The sequence below is a fragment of the Melanaphis sacchari genome, unplaced genomic scaffold, assembly GCF_002803265.2.
Source record: "Melanaphis sacchari strain LSU unplaced genomic scaffold, SCAv2.0 Contig72_pilon_pilon, whole genome shotgun sequence".
Classification (NCBI taxonomy): Eukaryota; Metazoa; Arthropoda; class Insecta; order Hemiptera; family Aphididae; genus Melanaphis; species Melanaphis sacchari.
The window spans coordinates 217135-239378 of record NW_020271519.1 but is presented as its reverse complement, the minus strand read 5'-3'; the positions used below and the strand labels follow the sequence as shown (position 1 = coordinate 239378).

The following is a 22244-nucleotide window of genomic DNA, read 5'->3' as shown; positions in this document are numbered from 1 at the left end:
TGTTTACTTCACATCATTATTTATATACCCAAAAGTTATATTTTGGATATTTGATTAATGAAAGCGTGATTTTTATGCTAAAAACGAAAAAAGAATTAAAATTTTAATATGCGTTTAATTTGTAAACATTAAAAATATTTGAGTTAGTACATAAACAGATCTTGTTTATTATATCAAATAAGTGAATGTTGTTGTTTGTTTAACAAAAAATACTCATAAGATTTTAAATATTTAAAAAAAAACTGCTATTGAAATTTTGATTCAATTACTTTTGTCTAAAAACATTAAATATTTGTAATAAAAGTTTTAAGATACTTGATTATCGCATAAAGTAAGTAAATTTTATATATTAAATAGGTAATTACGTCAAGTCCAGTCCAATGACGTCGCATAATTTTCATTTCCTCAGAAATCATAAATTATTGAATAATGTGAGTAGATAGGCGAAACCTATTCCATTTTTCTTAGAACTGAACATACTTTTAAATAAAATTGACTTATTTTTTTGTACATGCTTCTTTAAAATATAGTTAAAAAAATAATCTGATGTATTTTTATATGATATTATAAGTGTTTATAGTACGTCTGTATTATAATAAAATGAATAATACTAATTAAGTGTGATACATTTTTATTACTTTTTTTTACTGTTTAGATTACCAAAGATAATATATAAACAATTAAAAATATATTTTTAACACTACTTATTGACTGTTAATTATTCAAAAACATTTTATCTCCAATACTATAGTTATGTCTCTTACGTTCCCTCCACCAGTGTTGACTGGAATATTAGAAAATTAAAATTAATTTTTAATAAGTCACAATTTGGAATTAAATAACACATTAACACAATTACTATTTATAAATGTGCATTGTGCATATTATGTAGATCATAGGTTCTCATTCCTATGTATATATGTATCGGGTTAATACAATAACATACATCAATTAATTAATATATGTCACAATCTCACTGAAGATGTTCAAAAATATAAAATATTAAGTAAAAATTCTCAACTATGCGTGATGTACATGGTTTCTTAATTTTTTTCCTTTCATTTATTTATATAAAACATGAAAGTATAAAACATTTTTACTTTTAAGTTTTAACCCTTCAAAAAACCAACTTTAATTTTCTGCTAGTTAAGATATTGAAGAGAAAATCAAAATATTTTTTCTACTTTAAAGTGATTTTAGATATAAATAATTAAAATCTCCTATTTTAAAATAAATTACTTGTGAAAATATAATAATAAACTATTTTTAGAAGCATGGACTGGTAATTAGTTCAATTTATCATTGAATTAAAATCTAATTCATCCATTATAGTGACTTTCTCAATGAAAAAGTATACACTCGATATCTACTATTTTTATTAGTACCTATATTATAATTTATATGTAAAATGAGTTTCCCGATTTTTCTACTTTCAAATCATAGTACTAATAATATGTAATATATAACCAAGATTGGTTGCATTATTCTACTCTAAAATGACAAATCGCATGATTTTTACAAATTAAATTAGACATCGCAAAGTAGGTAACAATGTATCACCCTTCATCACAATGGTTGAACGTTAATTAATAGTATGCTTAACAATTCATTGATAAATTTACTGTTTAAGTAAGTACTAAGTACCTATTAGAATTTAACATACGATTTTATGTTGATTTACTTTACCTATATAACCCATAATAAATGTGGTTAAACAAACCACTTATAAATAGAGATAATATTGAATATGTTTAGATTGTATCATACGATGTACTGAGAGTTGAGACCGCTAATTATTAAAAAGCAAGTCAACTCATATTTTGTAAATAGAGATTGCGTGCTTGCAATTGGCACTAAGATTTAAAAAAAAATCTTTTTGACAATAATTTAATTCTTTTGTTTTTATATACGTTATATAATTTAGCAAGATATTTTGAGATTTATTTTAAATTGTTGTAGGATTTACATGTTCACAAATTAATATATTTAGTAGCAGTTAATGACCATTATCCACGTCATCCTGCATAGGAAATAATAAAAACAAATTAAGTGTATTATTATACAATTTAAAAGAATTTATTATAATTTATAATTATATTATATAGGTATAAGCAGCATAACTATCTAATTTAAATGTATTCACTATTCAGTCAGAAAGTTGAAAAATAAAATAATTATCAATAATTGTCGTCACTTAATGTTATAATCAGCCGATGTAATTTTTCCAAACATGCCGAAGTATCTATTTTTAGATCTAAAATACGACGGTCGTAACATAATGTGGCAGAATGGGACAGATGTCCATGTCCTCTTCCAACCATCTCTATTTTCAACAATTTCATAATATTTTGTACTATCGATATTTATTCATTATTGATCTTTAAGCTCGAGAACAATTACTATTTACATTATTATTTACAAATTTAAAGTGTCGTTTGTTAAAAATGCTAACAAAATAACTAATATTTATTTATTTTTTAATTCACACGATGTGTTAATATTGTGTCGTGTTAATGTGTAATCTTTATGAAAATTGTTTAGAATACTAAAATTTTCAATATTGCCCCCTCCAAATTCCGCCCTAGGCTATGTTGCCAGTTGCCACCACTTGAATCGAACTTGTAATTATGGAATATTAAACTTGATGAGTATTATTAACTATGTGTATTTTTTCGTCCACATCGTCACAATAACGATTATTACATTTTATTTTATTAAAAGTCTGTAGGTAGTCTGTACAGTGCACTACAGACAGCTCTTTGAACTTTGTCGACATATGCCGGCTGATCGCGCATCTATGCGGTGTAGTAGGTATCGATTAATGATTATTGTTTTACGCTGCGTATGATTTTTTTTTAAATGATTTTCTTCTTTCGAATGTGGCCATAACCACATCGTAAACAATTTATGTGAACTAAAAATAGTATTCTATCTTTTAAAGTTCTAACAGCAAACACTAAATATAGGCTCGTAAAAAAAATACGTCTGGAGATAAATCCCTGTCCTTTCCACACACTTCCCGCTCACCACCATACCAGGTTCCGTTACTGCTGCCGGTGTGACAGGCGAAACGAACAACAGTGCCACAGTGGTACGACGGTTATTGCCGTTATTGGTATACGAGACGACAATGATGCGACCCCGATTAGTGGTGACCATATGATTGCGACCTATTAACGGCAGAGGCTGTACGGGGTAACTAGCATCTTAGAATAGAAAATAAAAACGTCAGTAGTACCGACCCAGCAGTTTCCGAGTACGCCGTACGGTGCAAGGGCGGCGACCGGATGCAGACATTATCGACGAGGCTATAATTATACAGTAAATCAGCCATCAGGACCCGTGCGGTAGTCCACCGTTTACTTCTATTACGCTTTGGGATCTCAGCGACGGCTGAATTGCGCTGCCGGTGGCTACAGATTTCATATCACTTGACTTGTGTATTCGCCGCCATCATACATCGCATACCATGACCGTTTGAAGTTAATCACTAGTCGCAACACTCCCCAACTCGCAGGCAATACGCCCTCGCGAAATCCTTCCACCACGGACGACTGTCCACGTCCGCGTGAATGTGCATTGAGGCGACGACCAGTACCTATAGGAACTAATATACGTAATATCCTGTAATAACTTATAATAGGATATTTGCGTTATCCTAGCGTTGTATAATACGGAAAATAATGTGCAGATGAGGTAATAATGGTATTATGTAAATTATGTAAATTACAGCGACAGACCGAGACAGATACCAAATATCAATATACATTTTACATGATTTATAACTTACTATATAGTCGAGTAGGTTGGTTTGTGTGAAACGATCGCCCTATATAAACATAATATTTTACCAATATCTCCCATCTACTGCTCAGCAAAGTAACATGTCTAACATGATGACGCGACGGACAATTGTAGATTGTAATGACTAATGATATTATGCACATTACGTCACGCATCACAAACCGTAATAAGCACATCATAAACTAAAACACTTGACATAAAAATATAAAAACATTAACATTAAAATGTAATTCAAGACTTAATAATATGACGGTACTGTGTATCAAAATTAATATCTAAAAATGATAAGTAATTAAGTCTAACAACTAAAAATATCAAAGGTCAATCAAATATAAGAAAAATCCAATATCAACACCATAGCCATTCCGTCTCCTACAGCCGTTTCTGCCTTAAGCAATATACTGGTACTCCGTTCTGAACTAGCAATAACTAAGCCATAATATCGACTCATTAACCTAAAGTACCTTTATTAAATTTACACTGTCTTTGTAACAATTCAAAATATAGTGTTTTATATTATCTTTAATTTTTATAAAATAATTGACTCCATTTGCTCGGTGGGCTTTCATCCTGTGAAGTCATTCAAAAGAATCTACCTACTGCAGTACTGTGCACAGGTACGTAAATTGTATTAACATATTTATCCAAGAATGTATAATCACCTAGGAAACATTGAAATCTGTTAAGCAGCCCCTAAGATATCTAAATGTTCGTACTACACATATAGTTAGGTTAGGTTTGCTGTTTCTAGTTCTCACTGAGTATATACGCATCAATAGACAATATTCATGTACCTAGGTAATTTTTTTTTGAATTAAACAAGTCATAGATCCATGTATTTACCAAACCAACTACATTCAAATTTAACTTATCAAAGGATTTTACAAAATAAATTGAATGCTCAAATAATAACTGTATCAGCTATACATCGATGTTCAACTATTCAATTAACTCGACTATCCTGCATTCAGCAAACAACTACACTTAACACGTTAACAGATAACTCTTTAGACTCATAATATACTCAGACATAGTACACACTACACTCGTCACCTACCTATCGTATAGCAGAGCAGTTACTAACTTTTTAAATGTCTTGTCAATAAAAAAAAATTGCTTAGTTAAAATTCTTGAAAATTGAATACACGATTCTTGTAAGATTACCGCATGTTACCGGACGTGTAAAGAAAATTTGAATACTTCGATATTCAAGTTACTTTTAAATTTTGAGGCAGATAGAGTCTATTTCGTCAGGATCATAAATAATATAATGCAATACTGTAAGGTTAATAATATGTTATCTTCCATGGCAACATATTTTATAACATTATATATTGTATGTTACGGACTGTTATCATCCGTTAACAGTTAGTTAGTTGTCAGTACTCAGTAACGGTTCGTGCCGTGAGGGTCTTTCGAATATATAACGTTTTAAAAGAATATACAAGTGTTAATAACGGATTAATTCGTGTTGTTTATATCATTGTACTAAATATATTACAATACCTATGTATAAAACATAATGTATGAATGTATGATTAATATCTGACATCTATGATGGTCAGCACAATCTTAAATATTTTAAATCGGGTAGTCTAAGTTTTACATAGATATTATTAAATAATAAACAGGTACTACATCATCTATAAGCCTTGGGGTAGTAGCACGGCTGAAGTTACTCTGAAAGTCTGAAAAAAATAGTAATCTATAGCCGTGGTGGTAGTGTATGCTATACGTCTATATAGAGTAATATTACTCTATGACCTATGTGGTGGCTGGCAGCCAGGGTTATCTGTAACCTGATTGCACGAACGATAAACTCATTGATAATTCGACCTGATAACAGTACATTTAATATTTCTATGTTGATTTTCGGATACTTAGTTGTTTTTATTAATGTATAATTATGTTATATTTCAGTTACAATAATATAAATGATTAATAGAATAGAATAACGACAAACCGTCTACAGCGACCGTAATTAACTGTAACAGTGCAACTGTTCACTGTTTTACTGGACAGAAATTCGTTCCGTTTCGTATTAGTATTAGGTATCTCGGTTTTCATGTTTAAAATGTAGATAACAACTATAAATGCAATAAGCATCGTGATATTAATATAATATTCTGATAGCGTTTATTGGGACCGGAGATCGTTTTTTTGATTAAATTTATTTACTTTTTACAGCTTTGTTGGGCTCACGCACTTTTTTCATCGTCCTCACAAACAGAAGTATTATTAAATACTTGTTTCTCTTTCTGATTTTATTTTTGCGCTACAGTTTCGATTTTCGCGAATCGCATTGTCTCCGTGGTGTCAATTGGTCAATGTAAAATGGAAAGCGGGCAGAAAACGAAGAGAAAAAAAAACAACGTTTGATTCCCAGGTAAGACCTTGATAACAATGGTGGACATATAACAAGGATTTATATACGAAAGGTCCATATTCTTCCATTTGTACACGGGTCTAATATGTTTGGGTTTGTAATTCCTTGTAAGATTTTAAAGAATACGGGTCAACAGTTTCTGCTTTAATATTCTATGATCTATTTAATTGTAGTGTAATCAAACTTGTCTTGTAATGGAACGACTGCAAACATGGTTTGTCCGTGAGGACAAACTGAGCCTGCCTCTTTGGAGAACTATATCAACAAAATGTTATATGGCATTCGGCGCTCTCAGTGCTGGAGCAACAGTCATCACATTTTTTTTGATATACTGGTTCTGTGGTGGATTAGTGGCACTATCTTTTTTGCTAATGAGTATTGTTGGTAAGTAAATTCATTCTATTGGTTGTACACCCTAATATCGTGCTAAATCATTGGTCCTTATTTTAATATTTTTTATCATTAGGTTTTATTTACCATTCGGAAGACTACTTATTATATTATCCAGACCTGCCTGATCACTCTCGTATTTTTGTATCACAGCCATCAATGTATGGTTTGCCATATGAAAACATATTTATCAAAAGTTTAGATGGTACACGGTTACACTTATTCTTGATAAAACAACCAGGAGATTTTTCTAAGATGGTACCAACCATTTTATTTTTGCATGGAAATGCAGGAAACATGGGTCACAGGTATGAACAATATTTTTATTTAAGTATTTTGATTTCAAAATATTTTAAAACATCCTTTGTAGGTTAACGAATGTAGTGGGCTTTTATAATGAGCTGAGATGCAACATAGTAATGCTAGAATATCGTGGGTATGGGTTGTCACATGGATCACCTTCAGAAAGGGGTTTTTATATGGATGCAAGTGCAGCAATTGATTTTATTTTAACTCGTAATGATTTAAATCTTGGTCGAATCATAGTATTTGGACGTTCATTAGGTAATCAATTTTTCTATAAATATTTTTTCAATTGTTAAAAAATATTTAATCATGGACATTGTTTTATAGGTGGTGCGGTTGCCATTGATTTAGCTGCTCGATTAGAATATGCCCAAAAAATTTGGTGTGTAATTGTTGAGAATACGTTTACATGTATACCAGATATGGCAACGGAACTTATGTCTTCTGAACTTTTGAAATACATCCCTTTATTTTTGTATAAAAATAAGGTAATTTTAATGAAATATTTAACAATTATTTAACTTATTAATTGTTTTTTTTTCTTCATCTTAGTATATGTCCAATTGGAAAATGGGCAAACTACAAGTACCAATATTATTTGTTTCTGGTGAAGAAGATACATTAGTTCCTCCATCAATGATGACCAACTTATTTGATGCTTATTGTGGCCCTTTAAAACAGATTGTCAGGTTTAGAAGAGGTTCGCATAATACCACATGGAATTGTCCTGGTTATTACAAGAAGATAAGAAAATTTTTAAAGATCACAGCCAAACACAGGCCGTCTGCTGAAGATCTCCATTGTGTCATCAAAATTGTTTGACATTGATTGTATTAGTTCCTAAACATGATTAAAAACAAAAACAATGGTATAGTTAATATGGAAGAGTAGATTATTGAAAAAAATAGTATTAAATAATTTTTTCAATATTAATTTTTATATTAATGCACATAATTTTTAAAAATATCTGTAATTGTATATTATGTACCAAATGCCTGAATTTTTTTTTAAAATATTTATAAAAATATATATTGGAGTTTATCTACTTACTTGTCATACTTAATTTATTTTTAAATTTAATATTTATTTAAGTGTTAGTCAACTATTTTACATTATACCAAGAAATAACTTTAAATGCTTTAATATTATGTATTATTAATGCTGGCATTTTCTTAAATAAAATTGAATAATTTTTTACTATAATATAGTAATATACTTTATTGTCTTTTATAAATCAGCTAAACAATAATAATTGTAGTTATGCCATTTTGTTATTACTTTTGTGGGCAGAGTTTCTTCTTATATTTTTTTATTCAAAATAAAATTATTTATGTAATTTTCCAGATAATTAAATACAATTATTTTAATTAATTTTTTAAATTTTATCTCAATAGTTTACACTTAACAAAACTCATTGCTCCTAAAAAATTGCCCATGGTTAAATAGCTACTGCCTACTAGTGGTGTCTAGGTCAGGGGTATCAAACCTATAGTATGTATGCTAAAATTGTCACATTACCCATATTTTTATGGCACGCAAAAATGTATTTTTTTACTGTTTCATGAAAAAAAAAAAAATAGCAAACAAATTTCATTTTAAATTAACTCAAATTGTATATCAACAAATAAAATATATGAAGGTTTAATTTATAAAATGGACTATTTAAAATCAAAACAGGAATAATATATTAGATGAAACTAATATTGCTCGTTTTTCATTAAAATATCTAAGATTAATACAATATACGACTGATTTTAAAATAAGTTAGCTAAATGTTTACTAAAAGTTTTTTATATATATCTATGATCATATATTACTAGCATGTGAAGTTTTTTGAGACCTATTACAATTTTTTTAACATTTTGTCACATGACCAAAAAATACTAGTCATCCTTTATCTAGGTCATATTAATTGAGATTTTGCAGCTACATTATGATTTATTATAATTTATATTTTGCTATGAACATCTTCAAACAATGTAGATGTATTTATATAAAAATAATAAATTGAAAAATTTATCAGCATAAGCATGCGCAGGTCTACTTGCCAAGAGAGGCAATACCTTTAATTAAAAAGGTTAAGACTCCAAATCCCTCCAGATTTTTTCAAAACCTTGATGTGAGGCAATAATAATTTTAATAAATCCTCATACAAAATCAGGTTAATACTACTATTCGGTTAAGAGTTAGGTTAAACATAAGATTACCAAAAGAGTTTTTAATAATAATATCTCTAACAATTAAGAATATATAATAACAAAAAAATAGTAAATAAAAAAAAATTTTGATCAATTTTTAAAATATATAATATACTAATTATATATTGTATATAATATAATATTAAACTTACTATTTTAATAGCATAGTTATTGATATTTAACATATTTTTTAAATATTACAAAAATTAGTAGGTATTAAAGTATAATAAAATATTTTGGGAGCGGGAAATTTCACAGGTGAAGCAGCTACCTCTGTTGCCTCCCCCATGTGCATGCTTATATTTATTAGGGCCTTAAAATCACATCCATTCAGAAATTTAATACCTATATTATTTAGGTTTGACTGCATTGTTTGCATTTAGTATATAAGCTTAAATAGCTTAATTTGTGAATTAGTAATCTGTTGAATTCTTTTAAAAACACATTTATCTTTGAATTAAAAAAAAACTATTGATAAATTATAAAAAATAATTTTTTTTAATTGTAAAGAGCAAAATAAGCATCTATATTTAAGAATCATTACCATTTGTTGATTGTGGTCATAAGATGATTATGACAAAAAAATATTAAGTATTAAGTATTCATTAGAAAATTGCAAAATGTTAAATATTCACTTCACTGTAAAATGAGTTAATTATAGAAATACTGAAAAAAAGATTATAACTTAAATTAAACTATGTTAAAATTAATGAAGTAATACAGGCTAGTGTAATAAAATATAATTAGACAATTTAAAAAATGCTATTAATTGAAATATTAAGTACCTTAGTCCTTAATTTAAAAACCTAATTTAAATTCCATAATAACTTAATATTATATAATGCTAAGAGGAACCACCCACATAAATTGACTCTATCTTAAGTACAGAACCACATATTTTCATTCAGTGTTTTAAGTTTTTATTTATCTGCTTTAGTTTTATATTGAATGTAGGAACTATTTTTCCCAATATTTTAATTTAAAAGCGAGTTATGAAAATTTTAAAATTTTAATTTTTTAATAAATCATTAATCATAATTCATAACTCAGGTAACTAATTGTATTTGTTTTAGTTTCAAACAAAAAAAAGTATTTCTAAAAGAGTTTTATATATTAGGTATGTTAAATAGCACCTATCTATACTTGATACAAACAATGGACTAAACCTTTTTAAAGTAGATATTGAAGTTTTATAAAGAATATTGATTAATTAAAATAATGAATGAATAAATTAATTAATTTTATTCAATTAATTATATTTATATCAATTGAAATATTTGGGTCTTATAGGACATTCATAAACAAGACTAGGAAGTTTTAGCAATTGCATATTATTTTTGATTTGTCATAGAACATTAAAAGTAAGATACCTACAAATTTATTTCACACTTTCATGATATTGTATAAAAAATTTTATTTTTCTAATTTATGCATATTTATGGTTTCTAATGCTATTTTGCTAATTTCGAATTATGCTATTCATATAGCCATATTTTTATATATTAAAGAAAATATACAATATAACTTCAGTAAAGTATAGAAATACGCGAACGAAAACGGTATCTTGATTTTACAAAAATAGTAGGCAAGTATTACGTTATCGGTTGTCATCATCGATGATATCGGACAATTTATTCTATTAATTTTCAATAATTTGGTTATTTTTAAAATGTATGTCAGACGCATATCGGATTCGTCGTATTTATGTTCCAGAGCTAACCAAAAGTTCCTTAATACCTACTACTATATTCTACAGTAAAAATTTTGTTGAAATTTTATTTTACATATTTATCAATTTTTAGGGTTATTTTTGCGCTTATTTTGATGTTTCTAAATGCATATTAAAGCGTTAAAAATGTCATTTTTTAGTGCTATAACTATCGACCCTATTTATAACAAAAAATAAACATTAGCATAGGTATACCATAACTTATTATACAAAATCTCAAATAATAGAAGGTTAATTGTTGTACAATATATTTATGCATAAATTGTAGTTTTACCGCTTACAATCAAGTAACGGGTTATGAATTCATTATAAAAAATTTGAAATATTTATTTCAAAATCCAAGATAATAAAGTTTAGTTATATCCTAAATTATTATAAATTTATGGTACATAGTAAGTTTACTTGCCACTTTACGACCGAGGTACTACTTGTGCGGTTATAAATGTCTCAGAACGTTTATCAATGATTGTGGTGGAGCGGCTTAATTGGCTTATCTCTCTAGTCTCTAGTCTTCTTGCAGGTTGATTAATTTGACTTTAAAGTCTCTAGGTAAAAGCTATGCAGATAACAGAGTGATTAATTTATTATATTAGGTAGGTACTCACAATAATTGTGATTAATTATTATTATTTATTTAGGTTACTTATTACCTAAGAGTCTTGTAATGATATGCTCTCATATTATGATTGTAATATTGCTTATGCTTAATTATTCAATAAAATAAATAACGGTCAAGTTTTCGCATGCAGATAATCGTTAAAAAACTTATAAACACAATTAATCACTGATTAAAGGAACGATTTTCATTATTTGGTTACGTAGGAACTCAGACGTAGTTGTGATAATTGGCGCAACACGTGTGATCTATTTCGTGTGCCGCCAAAGACAAGGATCAAAAGAGTCTTTGTCGCCTAGGAGACAGCCAATTTCTTTAGAAAACGCGGAGACCTTTGATAGAACTGCCTGCGACACTGGCCGGCTTGACCAGGTCGTCTCCGCTCATCAGTGCATGACCATTCAAACTATCAAGTGCAAACGCATCTACCTCACGAGCAAGAGCTCTCCACACGACTACACAAGATTCTGCGAGCGACAACTGGACTTCTTCCTTTCTCATAAGCTAAACAAGTATTGTTTTTTTCTTATTTAAACTTAAGTTTTTCTTAAGTTATTTCTTAATTGGTATTACCTTACCCTTTTCCAAAGAACATACAACATATACATTCACTGCGGAGAATCTAGTAAGGTGCATGACTAAAATACTACTTATTACTACTATAGATTTTTTAATATTAAATTTACGTAATGGTGTACTTGATTACTTTTACAAGACACGGCCTCGAGAATCCTCCGAATATCAGGAGGAAAATAATAATTATCTTTTAAAACTTTATTTCTACTATCAAAAATGTATTTTCTTAATTTTTACGTTATTACAGTCTAATTATTTGTAAACAAGTAATTGCATTCATGAATAGGCAAGTAATAGAGTTTAAATTGAATATTACATAATTAAATTATTATACATAAAAAAAAAAAAAAAAAATACTAGAAATAGGTACATATAATCATAAATCCTAATATTAAGTCGAAAAATTAGCTATATTTTTAATAGGTTGGTAATTATATTGAAACATTTTGAATAAATATTTAAAAACTTATGGTGATGTTTAGTAGTTATTGAAATCCAAAATTATTAACTTAATGATGATTGATAAGTATTAAATTAAAACGATTTTTGTACTATCTTAATCGTATTGTCAATTCACTACGTTCTGCGGTACATGGTTTTTTAAAATCGCTGTGTATGCTTATGACATGTAATAGTAATACCACAGATAAGATTAAATTTAATCTATTCTGTATTAATATTACCTATTATTATAAGAATAGATAAAGTTGTATCGTTGTTCAGCTTAAACGCTTGAAACTACTTAAACATTGAAATATAAAATAATATCCAAACACAAATTTACATAATTATTACCGTCGTGAGTTTCTAGACGATCTTCATTTTTCAATCAAATAAAATAGCTCGAGACAATTGCAATTAGATTAAAATTTGTTGTTTTTAGTTTTTGTCATAATATTACTTATCTGCTTATTTGTTGATAAGACACCGTTAGTCACTCGTCACTCGTCAGTCGTTGGCTACCTTGCATAAAATTATTGTCGCGTCCCGCGTTTAAATTAACATTTAGTCGATTTTAGTTGATACGTGAACCGAGAAAAAATATTATAAACTTGTTTCTTATCGTACAATAAGTTAAGTTGTATAAAATACCGCTGTTACTCGCCGTGTACCTAATATTAAGTGATATTGAAGTCACCGTGTCTATACAGGATATTAAAATGGACCAGTGGAAAGGCGGAAACGCGATTGTCACGGGCGCGGGTTCGGGCATAGGAGCTGCTACGACAGTGGAGTTGCTCCGACACGGTGTTAATGTGGTTGGATTGGACGTCCAATCAGCAAAGCTCGAGGTAGGTTTTCCTCAAAACAACCCAAACCGTGTATATGACTTCATATTCTCACTTATTACACGCGTTGAAAATACGCCACTGAGAGAGGGAGAGAGATAGAGCTAATTTATAATCATATCAGTAACATGCAATATTGCAATGGCATTCGTTGAATTGGGATGTAAAATGTATGTCATGTACCTATACAAATATGATAGGAAAAAAGTATTCTAAAATAAAGTACTATAGAAAAAATAGTCTCTAAAGCATTTTTAGTATAACGTACCTATAGAATCTAGAATTTAAATATTATATTAATTTTAAAAAAAGTTTACTGCCTACTGTTATCATTAGAGCTGAAAGTCTAGCGCAATGTATCATTTATTTTTTTAGTGTTTTAAAACATAGTACTCTTTGAATGGAAAATGCAGTGTTTTAGGTGAAACTAATTATTTTAATGTGGTTTTATTTTTTGTAAACATTCTTTTAAAAATCGTTTTAATCTTTGTAGTCATTTCTCTTCTTGTTCTTAGTATAAAAGCATCAATCTTTCATTTGTATCTACAAGATTTTAAAATTGAGTTTGCATGCGGGTAGATTATGTTGGAATTTCAGGAAACAAGTATCTGAAGTATCCGATTTTCTTGTTACTTCTACCAAATATAAAACAAAATCATTTTTAGTCAAATTTCACCTTTCTATCTACTAAATATGCTTAAAATCAATTACAAATGTACTTGGCAAAATATGTGGTAATCAGCTGCACCCTACTTTGCTTCTTGGTATAGATCTATAATCCCTGATAGTTTCTGTAATATTATCCTAGCCGAGGTTTCATTAACAGCCCTTATCTAGATCTCATATCGTTTATTTTTTAAAATTAAGATTAAGATTTGATTTATTTCCTGCTCATGCCTTTTACCTTTCCTTAAATAACTTTCCTCTTTGTAGTCACCATATTTCAAATTTTTATCTCTATTAAAAGTTATTTAATTTTTTGTATAGTATCAATATCATCTCAATGAACTCATAAGTTGTTTTAAGTTCCTCTTCTAGATCTGTTACTATTAATAAATTAAACTTTTTTTAAATTTGTTGGATTCTTAATTTTATCTTAATATAATTACGTTTTCAGTTGTATTTTTTATATGCTAGATCAGCGGTTCTCAATCTTTTTAGTACCGTGATCCAAATTTTCCCCGAAAAATTTTTAGTGGCCCACATAGTTTCACTTTTCAAAAAGTAGTTAAATAAAAAAAAAAATTTAATTTAAAATAATATAATTTTTTTAACAAAATTTGTTTATTAGGTTTAAATTATTATTTTTATTATTCTATAGGTTTATAATCAATGTATTTTTACAAATGTACTTTTATTAATAATGATATACTTAATATTAATTTAACATACATTTCTTGGAATCTGTATAATTTAAAATATTGTTCGCGACTCACCAACAATTGACCGACGACCCACCAGTTGGTCGCGACCCACAGTTTAAGAAACGCTGTGCTAGATTATTTGTAACAGCCGTTCTTTTATTTATTTATTTATATAGTTGTAATCGTTGAACTGTAATGATTTAAATATTAAAAGCTAATAATATATATATATATATTATACATAGACAAATATATTACTATAGGAGTTAGTCGTACCGACAAGTCTGCACAGATAGCTTATCAGAAGATGTAATATAATAAATAAATAAATAAAAAACTACAAGATATATACGTCATACATATAAATACTTATGTGTATTAAACTAATATTTTTATTTTCTTATCTAAATTTAAATTTTAAAAACTAAAAAGTTAAAATAAGTATTATAATAGCTAATAATAATAGATTATATACATGAGACCTATACTTCATATGATATAATAAATAATATTAATATATGTAATACCTAATTTAAAAAGACCTATAATATTGGGATTCAATTTTATACCTTTAAATTGATTACAAATCATCAAATTACCTTTCTTATACTGGCAGCGACTTCTCTATTGATGCTGTAGTGAAGGTTTTGAGTATGTAGTAAGGTGACCAGTATATATTAAATAATTTAAAGATTTTCTTTACTCAAGTAAACTTATTAACTTTATTATAACTTTTCAATACACAAATTATTCAACATATTATATTTGATTTTAATTATAAATAATTTTAACATTTACGTATTTTTGTATATTCGATCTGCGTAGTCTTTTACACTCGCTTTTGATCGTCTATACAAAAAGATGGGAAGAACACTGTTCTTTGACTGGCAGTGACCGGCCTTCTTATAATTAATGTCCTGTATGTGTGTGCGTGTGTACAAGTACTATCTATTATCCCTATAATTTTATCTCATTTAATACTAATGACTTATTGTAATCCTTAATAACTATTTAAAATTATTTTATCATACTATATTTAAATATTTAATTTTATTTATACATGGTTGCTTAGGCGCACATCATTATATATATATATATAATATTGGTTATCTACATAGAAACTTGCAAATTTGTTAGAAGACGACGCGACAACTGGTATGTTGACTCCAGAAAGAAGTCGGCGAGGGATTTTTTATCCTAAGACCTGCGACATTACTGACGAACGAGCAGTACAGGATGTGTTTGGTTGGGTGGACACTGAACTCGGTGGCGTCAGTGTGTTGGTCAACAACGCTGGTATTATATTGCGGAGCAGTCTTTTGGGCGAGTACCATATTATAATGTGCATAAGCGTATTTAGGTGCCTGGCCTATTGTCAGATTATCGAATTTAAATCAACTTATTGTTTTTTTATCACGTATGCTATGCATAAAAGATAAAACAGAAGAAACAAAATAGATTAAAATATAGATTAACGATGTATTTAATGCGTTTTAATGTAATTTTTGTAGATTCCTCAAACTTTTGTATAGAATAATAGATGTAAAGTATTTTTCTTAATTAATTAACGATTTGATAAACAAAATAAATACCTTTAGAATAAGGGAACAAATAAATTTAGAAAATAAATAATCTTATAAAATAAAAAAATTAATATTTTTTACTGACATCTTGGTTAAGGCGATTACAAATAAGTCCATGTATATAGTGTCGGATTAAGATCGATCGTAGTCTTAAGCAAACATTTTTTTTATAGCTCATTGTAAAAAAAAAAAATTATAAAAATGTTTAGATTTATTTAATTATTTTAATTCACAACTTTTTTCTGCTTTTTTAGAACTGAAGTCATTTGTTACATCATTTAAATCAGTAGTATTTAATAATTAATATTCAGTATAGCTAAAGCATTTAACCTTTCTTCAGGCATAGAAGATCGTAAGTAATTTTTTACCCGGTCGTTATAAAACTGAAAATTCCCGTTCCTGGTAAATTACCTCTAAGAAACATTCTCTCAGGAGTCAGGACTATATAAAGATTTGGAAAAACATCATCAAGCTCTTTACTTTTAATGAAAGTTGACAAAGTAAATGTCATTGAATTTTCAACCGATGTAAACAATTTTTCTTCTATTTTCATTAATTCTTTAAAATGAAGACACTTATCTAATAACACATCTGAACTTTGAATATCTGCCGGAAATTATTTTTCAATTAATTGACTACCAACTGTTTTTGATAGTTTGAACTGAATCTGTTTTGTTTAACATGGGGATACATCTAAAAATATTTAGAATATCTGAGTAAACTTCAGATTAAATTTTTAATTGAGTTTTTAAGGTATCAATAATGATATAAAATGTATTTATTTGAAAATTTGTTTTTCCACTATATTCAGTTTCTGATTTAGTTGATTTATCAGCTTTTGCTATAATAATAATATAATAATAAAAATCCATAAGTTGTTATTTTTATTTAATTAATGATTCAGAATTTAAATTATTAAAAAAAAAATAGCTCCCTCTGATGGCCACTTTTATCTATCCCTAGGCATGTGCTTACCCTGCCTATACGTTAATCTAGCACTACATGTAAATATTATGCATCCTACACAGTATAATATTATCATGTAAAATATACATATTATTGTATTACTGTATTACTGTATACATTACTATTTATTCATAGACAGACTCCAGGTTTCAGGTATCTATAACGATATTAAAGACAATCATATTATCAACTATAATAAAATAATATTATAATATAATTAACAGTTCGAGAATCGAATATAATATATTTACTGATATTAGTTACGTACTTTTATTACTCTAAAAGTTAGGTATAGTTGATAACTACAAATTACACCACTATTAATTTACACAGCTGTATTACATTACGTATGATTTTAAACTGTATTTGACATAATTTTATGTTTCCGCTATACTGAACTTCGCAGACGGTACATTGAAAGACTGGAAGTTATTCATGAATATTAATGTAATAGCACAATGCGTATGTTCAAGAGAAGCGTATCAATCGATGTCTAAGAACGACATAAATGGGCATATTATTCAAATAAACAGGTAAATATAATACAAACATTAAATAGCAAACGCGCGGTGAGTCGTGAGTACAAAATTATTTTGTCATCTGATAATCTAATAATCGTCATATCATATAAAATAGTTACTAGTACATGATAATATCGAGGATAATATGTATAACAGTTGTGAAACTATTTTTTTATAGAGGTATTATATAATTTTTTAATCATAATATTATATGATCATATATCTTTTAAATAGCTGTACCGATCATATTGCAATACTGATAATAATTGAACAATTAATAATATACGCAATTCTGTTCGCATTATTACTGCATATCTCGTATATGTAACAATAAAGCGCATTATTACCTATGTGATATAATACATAATACCTATTACTTGTATAATAATATCGATGTATAAATTCATAGTATTGGCGGTCATTCTATAACACCGTATTACGCACATAAAATGTACAACGCTTCTAAGACGGCGATTACGGTGCTGTGTGAAGGTCTTCGACACGAACTAAGTCTCGTCAATTCAAAGATAAAAGTATCGGTGAGTTTTTCAGTGTACTTACAGCAGACTGCAGCTGCCAGCTATATATATATATATAATATTTGAAATCTCAGACAAGAAGTTCAATTTAAAAATAATAGAACAATAAATGTCCATAATACAAAACAAAAATAGTAGTATTAATTATTATTGTAGGTATACTAATTAAAATACATTTTTAAAGTATAATTACATATAGTATATTTAGATTGTTTACAGTATTTATATTTTAGTGATCCATAATGATTATATAATTTTAAATAAGAACATACGTCTTAATGCCGTTCAATTAGAAATTTTTGACTTTTTTAACAGCTGCTTATTGAAGTCGTTCAATAAACTTTATTAGTTTGAATTTTTTATTAATTTTTTTGTTTATCCTAACGACATCATTTAAATTTTTGAACTAAAATTTTAACCAGCCCGTGTAAAAATATAACTAAAATAAAAACCATTCACTAATTCCCAGTTATATTTTATCTCTAAACAATTGGCATCTTTCATTATTTTATACATGTATTATCATAGGCTTAAATAGTATAAATTGCTTAGAAAAAATATGTGGGTGGAAGTTAAATCAATATAGTACCTAATAACTAATATCTACCTCGTCTGTGACGTCGTTTTAGATTTTTCTAAAATGGCCGTAAAATTAAATTATAGTAGTAAACACAACTTTGTTTTTTAAATAATTATTCTACTGTCCTAAAAAATCAAACCATCTCGTTTTAATGTTCCTATTGCTATCATTCACGTTCTTTGGTCATTTTTACATACGTTTCTCTTAGTCAAATAGCGATTCTTTATTTTTACTTCCTTACTATAGCTATCTAAGTTGTTGAATTAAAACTACCTATATACATTTATACCGCGGTACTATACCTATCTTGTTATATTGCTTATTGGGTTCGAGTGCAGTGGCGTCCCTAGACTCTTTTATAGGGGGGGGGGGCGAACTTCATACATCACCTGTATATATATATATATGAAAATACACCAATTTATAATAAAATAAATAAGAAAATAGAGGTCGTGGAGGGGGCGACTGCCCCATTCGCCCCCCCCTTGAGGACGCCCCTGTTCGGGTGGTATTTTATACTCCAATTTTGTAATAATATTAATAATAATTTTATTTCGCGAACTTCTTGATTACGAACTAGTAACTATATACCTATCCATTTTACATGATATTCTATAGTTTTTGATATTTTGTACGTTAGGTATGTAAATACCTATTGATAAATAGTATAGATAGTTTAAAAATCGTGTTTCAGAGTATTAGTCCGGGAAGCGTGGATACGGAAATTTTCAACACCGCTAAATTCAGACCTTCTTCTCAGGTCGTAAGTTCAAGACCAGCTTTGAAACCTGAAGATGTAGCAGCCATGGTGATCACTACGTTGAAGACGCCTTCTCGTGTTGAAGTCTGTCTTATCAGACATCAGTTATAAATTATAATTATATATTATATGAATATTTAGTACTCGTAATATTAGCGAACTTGTGTTATGTTATATGTTTGTATTTTTTTTTTTTACAGATAGCAGAACTTACAGTTATTCCCACTGGATCAACCATACAATCTCACGGAATGCCTCGTCCAGTAAATTTATCTGATAAATAATCACAGTTTTATAATTAACTTTATAGTCTATTTAGATTAACCTAGTATATACTAGATTCCACTCAAAATCAATGTATATCGATATTTACTCGAAATGTGTATACTGAATAATAAATATGTTTATATAATATATTGTTCGTAATATTGTATGTATGTAATATCTAGAAATAATAACAATTGTCAATTAGAAATTATATTGATTAACAAGTTTTTAAGTTAAGAATTCAACTAAATTTTAAATATAAATTTACGTTGTTTGAAATATTTACCTAATATATAATTTTTTTGACACATTCGCACATTCTTGAAACTTGATTTTTTTCTACCTCCCTATAGTGAAAATAATTATTTCTGGTTCCAAGCGATTCCGCTATAGAGAGGTTTTACTGTATATATATTACTATGCCTATGTACACATTTTTATAAGCGTATACCTATATAATATTACATATGTGAATGTTGAATATACTTGTCTTTCCGTTCAATAGTAAACAAAACAATAGTTATTAGCCAAAATCTATAAAAATTTTAGCTTACACAATAGCAATTTAAAATATTTATATAATATATGTACTAGAACAACTAAACAAAAACACAACAGTAATTTTATATATATATATATATTTTTTTTGTATTTAGTGACTAATATTAAACAGCAATAAATCAAAAACGTTCAGTGAACAACAACAAAAATCATTATTTTGTTAAATTATGATTTGTTTGGAAATATTTCCACATAATTCAATATCGTTGTTAAACATAATGAGCATTTTATGTTTTATTTATATTATTATTATAATTATATTTTTACTATCTTTTATCATTTCTTTTTTTAATTTTTCACTTTTTAGATAACAATATAGTAACATTTTTAATCTTATGTTTCTAAGTAAATTAGCAGAATATTGTTAGAAGTATTTCTATGTACGGTTATTAAAATTTAACATAATATTTATAAAGCAATATATAAAATTGGTTCAAAATTAAATAATTAGTTTTATTATATAATATCCATTAAATAAAAAATATTGAAGTATAAAATATATAATTATTATTTTAAATTCTTCAAATTTTATATTTTTATCCGGTTTATACCAATATTAAAAGACGTAAATTACAGGTTATATACATGCGTTATGTTATACGGACTATATGAAAATACGTAGAAATGGTCTACATGTGTATTTTAGCTATGATTATGTTGAATTGTGTGATTTGGCCTTGAACATCATGGCAATACATTTTTACGAAACTATAAAAAAAACTAGTTAACTTTTTTTAAACAAAAAAAATATACCTTCAGGCTTTAAGTTAATTCCAAGATATTCTCAAGAGTTCGAAAACGAAATACAGAATACTAAGACTAATAATAATTTATTGCAACAATAAAATATTATAAATTATATAAATTCTTAAGTTTATACATTGCGGGTCCTCCTATAAGCTTTACTTGTGTTAGGGGAGCGATCCTTATCTAAATATTAAACAATGAGAATTCATTATATTAGGTAAAATAGATTATAAGAATAAAACTGTAACTGATTATAAATAGAATTAAATAAAAATATAAAACAAAGATATAATGGCGAATATGATGCTTACAAATATGGATAAAAAATTACCTAGTCAAAATGAGATTAAAAACATACTTTAAATAATCGTTTACATTAATATTTAATTCTTGACATAGTTTTAGACCTTTATATAAAACACATTTTGACCAAATACTTTATTATAAATGGGTAGACTTATATTAATATTATTACTGTATCTTGTATCATGATGATGATCAAGGAAAGGAATTAAAAGTTTGTGTTTGTTAAGTTTAATAAAAGTAAATAAATTGAAAATAAACTTAAAATCGTTAACTTTTAATTTATTTTATATCAAGTTAGTGTTAGTTTGGATAGATACATTTAATAAATATTTAATAATGCAATTTAAAGTAACTATTAATCTGGATAAATAATTATTGAAAGTATTTCCCTACATTGAGATTCCATACGAATAAATTTACTGTACCAAAGATAAATAAATTATTCTTTTCTATGAATTATTAAATATATATTTAACATCTTTAAATATGAAGAAGAATTTACGTATAATATTGTTTAAATCAGCGATCGTTAAGCTTTTGGGCTTCAAGGACCACTAAATCCACAACTCTAAATTCTACGGACCGCTTATGTCTTATACTCATAAGTCTAAAATGCCAAATTAAAATAAATTAAATTAATGCATATTTTATAAAATACCAAAAAGGGTTTTTTTTTGTTTACAATAAAATTATTTAAGTTAGTTTTATTATTATTGATTACAAAAAAAAAAAGTTAAAATGAATATTGGATTAAAA

At 27.4% G+C, this 22244-nt stretch overlaps 2 protein-coding genes across 6 annotated transcripts; both read left to right on the top strand.

Annotated features, from left to right (window-relative positions):
* Positions 1-4238: 4238 nt before the first annotated feature.
* On the top strand, positions 4239-7855 carry LOC112600805 (protein ABHD13). 3 transcript variants are annotated; one of them, XM_025348108.1, is made up of 7 exons: positions 4239-4421; positions 5992-6190; positions 6364-6574; positions 6657-6888; positions 6951-7144; positions 7214-7374; positions 7439-7855. In XM_025348108.1, the coding sequence occupies exons 3-7, from the start codon at positions 6385-6387 to the stop codon at positions 7706-7708; spliced, it is 1047 nt and encodes a 348-aa protein (XP_025203893.1). In that variant the 5' UTR covers positions 4239-4421; positions 5992-6190; positions 6364-6384; the 3' UTR covers positions 7709-7855. The 3 variants fall into 3 exon arrangements, with proteins under 3 accessions (XP_025203893.1, XP_025203892.1, XP_025203894.1); XM_025348107.1 differs by lacking the exon at positions 4239-4421 and adding an exon at positions 5089-5855; XM_025348109.1 differs by lacking the exon at positions 4239-4421 and having other exon boundaries at positions 5089-6283.
* Positions 7856-11483: 3628 nt separating this feature from the next.
* Positions 11484-20053, top strand: LOC112600842 (farnesol dehydrogenase-like). Of its 3 annotated transcripts, none has more exons than XM_025348158.1 (8): positions 11484-11941; positions 12020-12059; positions 13157-13297; positions 15777-15981; positions 17614-17740; positions 18138-18267; positions 19542-19711; positions 19808-19895. In XM_025348158.1, the coding sequence occupies exons 1-8, from the start codon at positions 11823-11825 to the stop codon at positions 19809-19811; spliced, it is 936 nt and encodes a 311-aa protein (XP_025203943.1). In that variant the 5' UTR covers positions 11484-11822; the 3' UTR covers positions 19812-19895. The 3 variants fall into 3 exon arrangements, with proteins under 3 accessions (XP_025203943.1, XP_025203942.1, XP_025203944.1); XM_025348157.1 differs by having other exon boundaries at positions 11488-11941; positions 19542-19691; positions 19808-20053; XM_025348159.1 differs by lacking the exon at positions 12020-12059 and having other exon boundaries at positions 11859-11941; positions 19542-19691; positions 19808-20053.
* The last annotated feature ends 2191 nt before the right edge of the window (positions 20054-22244 follow it).

Excerpts from the sequence above, each read along its gene's own strand:
- LOC112600805 (XM_025348108.1), top strand. The coding sequence starts at position 6,385 with ATGGAACGACTGCAAACATGGTTTGTCCGTGAGGACAAACTGAGCCTG. Across the intron at positions 6,575-6,656 it reads TTTGCTAATGAGTATTGTTG|GTTTTATTTACCATTCGGAA; the intron begins GTAAGTAAATTC and ends TTTTATCATTAG. Across the intron at positions 6,889-6,950 it reads GCAGGAAACATGGGTCACAG|GTTAACGAATGTAGTGGGCT; the intron begins GTATGAACAATA and ends CATCCTTTGTAG.
- LOC112600842 (XM_025348157.1), top strand. The coding sequence starts at position 11,823 with ATGACCATTCAAACTATCAAGTGCAAACGCATCTACCTCACGAGCAAG. Across the intron at positions 15,982-17,613 it reads ATTGCGGAGCAGTCTTTTGG|ACGGTACATTGAAAGACTGG; the intron begins GCGAGTACCATA and ends TGAACTTCGCAG. Across the intron at positions 19,692-19,807 it reads AGACGCCTTCTCGTGTTGAA|ATAGCAGAACTTACAGTTAT; the intron begins GTCTGTCTTATC and ends TTTTTTTTACAG.